The sequence below is a fragment of the Cantharellus anzutake genome, assembly GCF_015039405.1.
Source record: "Cantharellus anzutake strain C23 chromosome Unknown EI90scaffold_39, whole genome shotgun sequence".
Classification (NCBI taxonomy): Eukaryota; Fungi; Basidiomycota; class Agaricomycetes; order Cantharellales; family Hydnaceae; genus Cantharellus; species Cantharellus anzutake.
In genome coordinates, this window is record NW_024066989.1 from 31631 (window position 1) to 39395 (window position 7765).

The window sequence follows — 7765 nt, forward strand, 5'->3', positions numbered from 1 at the left end:
GGTGGTGACCATCAAGGGGTACTGAGGTGATTGCGGAATACAGGGGCTCCGAGGTTAGTGAAGGAGGAGCGGAGGTAGACCAGAGGGATCGGAGGGAGTGGAAGTTGATGGCCAGGGATGGATATGACAAGATGGCCGGATGGCCTTTTCTCTTTTGTTCACTTGTGGACTATTGTTCCTCCTTTGCCACTTGTTGTTCTTGCTTGCCTTTTGTTGACCAAGTTTTCTGATATTAACTATTTGTCTCTTTCTTCATTCATTAATATCGCACTTGATCTGCCACCCTTCTGGGCCGGTTGTTAGAACCGGGCGGAAACAGACGACTCCGGAGTGGAATCGGAGACTTAGCGTGGAGGGACCTTGGCCTCAGCGACTCAAGCGGAGCGCTGTGCCATTGCTGTTTGTCCATTTGGTCCTTAATTTCACAGTAGGTGAGCAGGAAGTCTCTAGGGGGCATTTCAGGTCGATTTCGGACTGAACCAAAACGAGTATGTACAAGCGCCGATATATATAATGGAAGGGGCAAAAGCACAAGGAGAACAAAGGGTAACCAAATCGGAACGAAGACGTCCGAACGGGAACAAAGGGTAGAAGGAGCGGAGCGGTACCGAAGGTCATAAGGCAGGACCTGTGATACGTCCGAAAGGAGGTGGGGGGACGAGGCCCAGAGGGGCAGGAGGATGAGGGGAAGTGGGGATGATGACTAACTGGCTAGAATAGGAAGAAGCAGTAGCCCAAATAGGGATGAGGGGAAAACGCGAGAAATACATTACAAGCGGCAAGAGTGCCGAAGGCGATCCGCAAAGCTTGGGGTTGCGGAGCTTACGGAGGTTACGGAGGCGGGGTTGAAAGTCCGAGGGATATTGGCAATGGTGTTTACGTAGTATGAGGTCACCAATGCAATGGACTAAGACCGAGGTGGAGTCAAAGTCCGAGGTAGGGACTATGACGGAGGCTCGGAGCAAGGTACGAGCAGTGTCCGAGTGCGAAGTACGGGACAGCAGTGGAAGGTCGTAACTTGGCGGAAGGGTGGTGGAGGAGTAACAGAGGGAGGAGAGAGGGGAAAGGTAAGGGAGAAGGAGTGGCGGAAAGGAGAGTAGTCAGGTCCGAAGGTGAGTATCGGAGCGGACGGGGGAAGCGTAGGAGGATGACGGGAGGGTGGAGGTGTTGTGAAGGGGGAGCGGAGTAGTAGGAGGGTGGCGAGAGGTAAGGAGGAGGTGTGTTGCCAGGACCAAAGGTGAGTATCAGAGCGGCAGCGGTAGGTTATGACTCCGGAGGTGAAGAGGGTGGAGGTCCGGAAGTCGGGTTGGGGTCGGGTATGCATGGATATGACACCAGTCCTATTTAGTTAGTTGTGTTTATAACACATGTAGGTTGCACCAGATGTACCTCAGTTCATATATCGACTTGGATTTCCCCCCTCGTCTCTTCTCTACATCGTAAGGCTCCTGTCTGAAATTGGGACAACAACATAAGAATGAAGCGCAGCGCTCCACCTGAGTCGCTGAAGCTGAAGTCCCACCCCTCCGACCTTATGAGCCTGGATGACTTTGCGCGCCTTGCAGATCATCCAGATATGCATCCGACACGTTCCTGACAGCATGACACTTGTCATATCCGTACATACTCGATCCCGACCCGACTCCCAGACCTCCATCTTCACCACCTCCAGAGTCCTACCTCACCACTGTCCGTTCCGATATTCACCTTCGGTCCTGACACCACACCTGACACCACACCTCCTCTCACCCCTCATGCCACCTCCACTCCTCCATCCTTCTCCTGCCCTATCACTGTCCACTCCGATACTCACCTTGGACCGAACACCACTCCTCTCGCCACCCTCCTCCTATTCCTCCTCACAACACCTCCACCCTTCCATCACTCTCCTACCCTTCTCCCATCCACTCCGATTGGCGATGGAGTTTACTTGAAATGAGGTCACCAATGCAGTGGACTTAAGCTGAGGTGGAGTCAAAGTCCGAGGTTGGAACCATGACAGGATCTCGGAGCGAAGGTACGAGCGGTGTCTGAGTACAGGGTATGGGACTGTGGTGGAAGGTTGTAACTTGGTGGAGGTTGGCAGAAGAGGGTCGGAGGGAGAGGAGTGATGTGAGGAGCGGGGAGAGGAGGTGACGAGGTGATGAGAGGAGGTGATGAGAGGAATGATGAGAGGAGTGAGGAGAGGAGTGAGGAGAGGAATGGGGAGAGGAATGGGGAGAGGAATGGGGAGAGGAATGACGAGAGGAGGTGAGGAGTGGTGTGGTGTCACATCTGAAGGTGGGTATCGGAGCGGATGGGGTAGGGTAGGACTCCGGAGGTGGTGGAGAGGAGGGTCCGGAAGTTGGATCAGGATCGGGTATGTACGGATATGACAGAGAGTGTGGGGTCGGGATTCCGGGATATGACACTTGCTGTCCTCAAGCCACTGAAATCAGGCAGTATAGAGCTATGATTTTGACAGGAGTGAAACCCTGTTTCACCCTTCCTGTCAGGGACATATATCCAGAGGTCTGCAGGGGCACATGAGGTCACCTGGGCTTGTAAGGTCAGAGGGGTGGTGTTACACAGCATGCAGGGTGTGGTTGTGGACCTGTCCTGGGAAAGAGGATGGAGGGAGAGAACAAGTGGAGGGGCCTTCGGCCTCAGTGACTCTGGTGGAGTGCTGTGCCAACGTTCTGTTAAATGTGTGGCCCTTAACTTTCTTAGAAGGAGGGCATGGTCTCTGGTGGGATTATGGTTGTTGTAGGCAGGATAACCTACTATACCCTACACCACCAGTATTTTGTGGTTTACGTTCCTTACAGGTTTCTCACATGCGAGGACCATCTGCCAATGCTCATGGAGCGTAAACGCATGTTTATTTCATTTTTTGAAGTACAATTCTGCATAAGGCACTGGTACTGAATTGCTCCAGCCCAAAAACTACACTTGGCACTACTGGTCGCTGAGAGACGAGCAAGGACTCAGAAAATAGAGAAAAATAATAAATATGGATTCCCCAAGTTTCATCCAGATCAACCCAGCTGTTGAGGAGTAATGGTGGTGGCAATTTCTTACCTTGCCACAAGGTTCTGCACGATGTTGAAAGACATGTGAGGGTGGCGGTGTCGAGAATCCTGGATGGCAGTGCCGAGATCCGTGCTTCAGGAGATCGCAAAACTGGTTTTCAGCCCAAAATGGAAACCACAAGCTGTACTGAAATAAACAAACAACCAGAATGCACTCCGGAGTGCTCAGGAGGATTCAGAAAAATCACAAAGGATGTGTATGAAGATTCAATTGACATGGGGACTCTTGCAGACACTTTCCAGGACATCTAACCCTGTGCATGGGCCAACTTGGCTGTTGACAAGGTGGTTATGGGGGATGGGGCTGACGTGGATGGGAAGCAGGCTCCGGTGCCTAAGAAGGAGAATGGGGGTGCAGGAGAGGATCTGGATGATGAGTTGGATTGTGGGTCATGTGTGTGCTTCGATGTGGAATATGCTTCGCCCAGTACTGCCAGGCCCTCGTCCATTCAATCTTAACTACCCTGTTGTACATCGTTCTCTTTTCTTTTTTTTTGATTTGCTGAATGACATCCCCCCCCTTGTACCGTGCATTCTGAGTGTGATTTGTGAATAAGGTGCATGTTAGAGATGAGGCGCGGATTCAGATGACTCCGGAGTGGAATCGGAGACTTAGCATGGAAGGACCTTGGCCTCAGCGACTCAAGCGGAGCGCTGTGCCATTGCTGTTTGTCCATTTGGTCCTTAATTTCACAGTAGGCGAGCAGGAAGTCTCTAGGGGGCATTCAGGTCGATTTCGGACTGAGCCCAAAACGAGTATGTACAAGCACCGATATATATAATGGAAGGGGCAAAAGCACAAGGGAACAAAGGGGATCCGAATCGGAATGAAGACGTCTGAACGGGAACAAAGGGTAGACAGAAGCGGAGCGGTACCGAAGGTCATAAGGCAGAACCTGTGATACGTCCGAAAGGAGGTAGGGAGGGCGAGGCCCAGAGGGGCAGGAGGATGATGGGAAGTGGGGATGATGACTAACTGGCTAGAATGGGAAGAAGCAGCAGTCCAAATAGGGATGAGGGGAAAACGCGAGAGATACATTACAAGTGGCGAAAGTGCTGAAGGTGATCCGCAAAGCTCGGAGGTTGTGGAGCTTACGGAGGCGGGGTTGGAAGTCCAAGGAATATTGGCAATGGTGTTTACGTAGTATGAGGTCACCAATGCAATGGACTAAGACCGAGGTGGAGTCAAAGTCTGAGGTAGGGACTATGATGGAGGCTCGGAGCAAAGGTACGAGCGGTGCCTGAGTACGAAGTACGAGACAGCGGTGGAAGGTCATAACTTGGCGGGAGGTCGGCGGAAGAGTACCAGAGGGGAGAGAGAGGAGAAAGGGAAGAGGGAAGGAGTGGCGGAAAGGAGAGTTGTCAGGTCCGAAGGTGAGTATCGGAGCAGACGGGAGAAGCGTAGGAGGATGATGGAAGGGTGGAGGTGTTGTGAGGAAGGAGCGGAGGAGTAGGAGGAGGAGTAGTAGGAGGGTGGCAAGAGGGGCGGTGTTCGGTCCGAGGTGAGTATTGGAGTGGACGGAGATAGGGGAGGAGAGGGAAGGAGGAGTGGAGGTGGCATCGGAGGTAGAAGGAGGTGTGTTGCCAGGACCGAGGGTGAGTATTGGAACGGACAGCAGTAGGGTAGGACTCCGGAGGTGGGAAGGAGGAGTTCCAGAAGTCGGGTCGGGATCGGGTATGCACGGATATGACAGTGCAAAGGTGGGAGGTGTCCCTAACTGGCTCCACAGGGGCGGTATGGTAGAAAAGAACAGGGACTGCAAACAACAGAGCCTCGAGCATATGACCTTGGAAGCGATCATGAATCCCAAGATGAACAAACAATGTCCAGAAGATCCTCAGGAGGCTGGAAAATGAGCCTTGGGAGTCGTAGTAGGAGTGGAATCATAGGAAATTTGGGGGTACCGAGTGAGGTTGGTGTGTAACCAGTGGTTCCGGGAATTCTGGAGTGATGATACTAGGAAGGGTCCGAAGAATCTCCCATAGTATCCGAAGGAACAGTAGTGAGGAGTTCCTCTATAACTCAGCAATCTCTGAGATGAGGAAAGCCGAAGGTAGGAGGATCCTTACTAGGAATGGGGTGATGTTTGTGAAGGTCCAAAGTCTATCCCAGAGTCCTCCCAAGAGGATGGGACTCATAAGGGACGACAAGAGTGGAGTAGGTCTTGGTGGAAGCAGTAAGGGAAATCCTTAGTGAGCGAATGGCAGGCATATCCCCTTCTTAGGGTGGACGTCCCAGCATCTAACCTCAATATAGGATTGGTACCAGATTCCTAAGACTGGAAGGAACATGGAAGGGAGGATCACAACTCACTGATCAACAGGGTATCTGAATAACCAGGGTTGGAAGGAATTTCGGGAGGAATGGAAGGCTAGTTGACTGATTAAGGAGGTCCAAAGGTGACAGTTGAGCTCTGTAATACTCCAGAGAACTCTCAGGGTCACGGAGAGCAGGGAGAGTAATGGAGTTAATAAGTCCAAAGCTGACTGACAAGTTGGTGATCAGGACAGGACTGGTATTCCGAAAAGGTGTGTTGAATCGGGATAGTATATTCCTTAGGAGATTCTGGGAAGTGCTTTCATGTTTCGCAGCACTACCCAATTACAATTGCTCAATGGAGCAGACGATTGAGTAAGTGTCCTAGCAACAGGTGGGGTCCAGAAGTCATGAGGGAATGGGTAAAGGTGTTGATTACATGGACAAGGATAAAAGATGTTTTGTGGTCCAGAAGCGTTAAGCCTGAATTACCAGTCGGAGGCTACAAGGAACGAGGGAAACCTCAAAGGGTATGACTGCTGCTTGGAGGTTGGGGGAAACTTCAGAAAGTTTGGGAATCCCAACGGAGCTGCGAAATGCAAGATCGAAGAGGGACAATGAAGGGAATGAAGTGTGAGGTAGGAGAAGGTGCCTACCCAAACTGTCTTCCAGGGCTTAGGAAGTGGCACTCTAGTGAGCTGGGTTGGTGGTGATGTGCTAAGGTAGCAGAGGTCGGGTATAGATTGTAAGGATCGCTGCTGACTAGTGCAGGTGAACCTAGGTGGTTGTGAAAAGATCGAACGGAGTGAGTTCTAATCTACTGTCAAAACACGATGATCCTGGGTGCAGACAGGGCCCAACTAGGGGGGTTCCGAGAGCTCCAGTAGTGAACTGAAGCTTCTCCAGGAAGCCTGAGTCTGCTGACTACTACAAGAGGCTCATAGAAGGACGTGGCCTCAGCGACTTGGAGGGGAGTGCTGTGCCTCCATTACATCTTAGTAGTCCTTAATTTCAGATGTCTGAGGTATCTTGTAAGAGGGGAACATGAATCACTCATAGGGGAGCTTGGGGGTGAGGTTTAGTCAAGATTAAAACTAATGTACAGTGGGTTCTAATCTACATGTATATATAAAGTGGGGAGAGGACTTAGTCAAAGTCTGAATGATACCAAAAGGTACCGAAAGATACTGAAAGGTTCTGAAGGGTATCTTTAATGGGGAACCGAGGTGTCAGGTCGAGGAGGGCAGAGTAGAAGGCCAGGGAATGAATGGAAATGAGAAATGGGTAAGGGAGAGTTAGCTGACTGAATGAAAAGAAGATGTCAGCCATGCTAGAAGTGGGTGATGACTAATCAAGATGGTGAAGGGCAGAGTCACTGAGGGATACAGATAGCTCTGAAGCCGGAGTTACACATCTGAGAAATATTGGGTGACTCCAATAAATGAAATGGGTAGAAGAATGGTTTTAGAAGTATATAACAAAATGCTGGAGGTCCATCTGGAGGTTGGAGCAATCTGGGGATTCTGAAGGTTCCGACTTGGGACTGAGCTTCTGGGGTGGAGATGGCCAAGGGTGAATGTGCCAAAGTCCAGGCCGGAGCTGAGACAGTAGGGGCAGAGGTGGGGTAGGATCATAGGGAGAAATGGTGTAGGGGATGGCAAAGTTGTTAGGAAGGTGCAGTGAGGTGGGGAAGTGTGGGGTTGGGATTCTGGGATATGACACATCATTCCCCTATATCTTGCTCATTTCTGTATGGTTTCTCACATTCTCTCTGCACCAATGATTTTCATTTATTCCGACCTTTCTATTGATACTAAGGTCATTTCCCAGTTCTCAATATTTGCCAAGATAGCAAAAGTTCGTGCACACCATCAGCAATCACGTGTGTTGTTCGCATACATTTGTGCATGGCCAGCACTTAGAACTGATCATTTCAGCTTTCTTGCATGCATGGATGTTTATTACCTTAATACAGTCTCACACGATTTTATGTAGATTTTTCCAGCATGTTCTAAGTTGTTTTTCGCTTTTACTGTGCTTTGTTTTGACCGGTGACTTCCATTTTTGGATAGAGACTAGTTTTTGTGATCCCCTGAAGTACAGATCTTGGCATGCCTGGGACTGGGTGTGTCATGCATGCACACTGCAGGTAGGTCAATGGTACATTGATACAAAGAAGTTGTCCATGTGATAGAAGGAAAAGGAAAGAAGAGGAAAGAGAAGAGAGAAAGAAAGAAAAGGAAGAGAGAGAAAAGAGAAGGAAGGAGAAGGCAGGGGAGGGGAGTGAGGCACTGGGTGAAGTGGGGCTGGGTGGAGCTAGGTCAGGTGGGTGTGCCCTGACACTTACCTAGGCAAAAGATCTTGCTAACTTAATGGTTTCACATGAGGTTAAGAAGCTGGAGCTCAATAAGGATCAGGTTTATCAAATTGAAGAGGA

The 7765-nt window shown here is 50.4% G+C and overlaps 1 protein-coding gene across 1 annotated transcript; it reads right to left on the reverse strand.

Annotated features, from left to right (window-relative positions):
* Positions 1 to 1849: 1849 nt before the first annotated feature.
* On the reverse strand, positions 1850 to 4959 carry EI90DRAFT_3126647 (uncharacterized protein; the record flags this gene model as incomplete). Its single annotated transcript, XM_039063938.1, has 4 exons — positions 1850 to 2428; positions 4168 to 4239; positions 4304 to 4828; positions 4894 to 4959. The coding sequence occupies 4 exons, from the start codon at positions 4957 to 4959 to the stop codon at positions 1850 to 1852; spliced, it is 1242 nt and encodes a 413-aa protein (XP_038913697.1).
* Positions 4960 to 7765: the final 2806 nt, after the last annotated feature.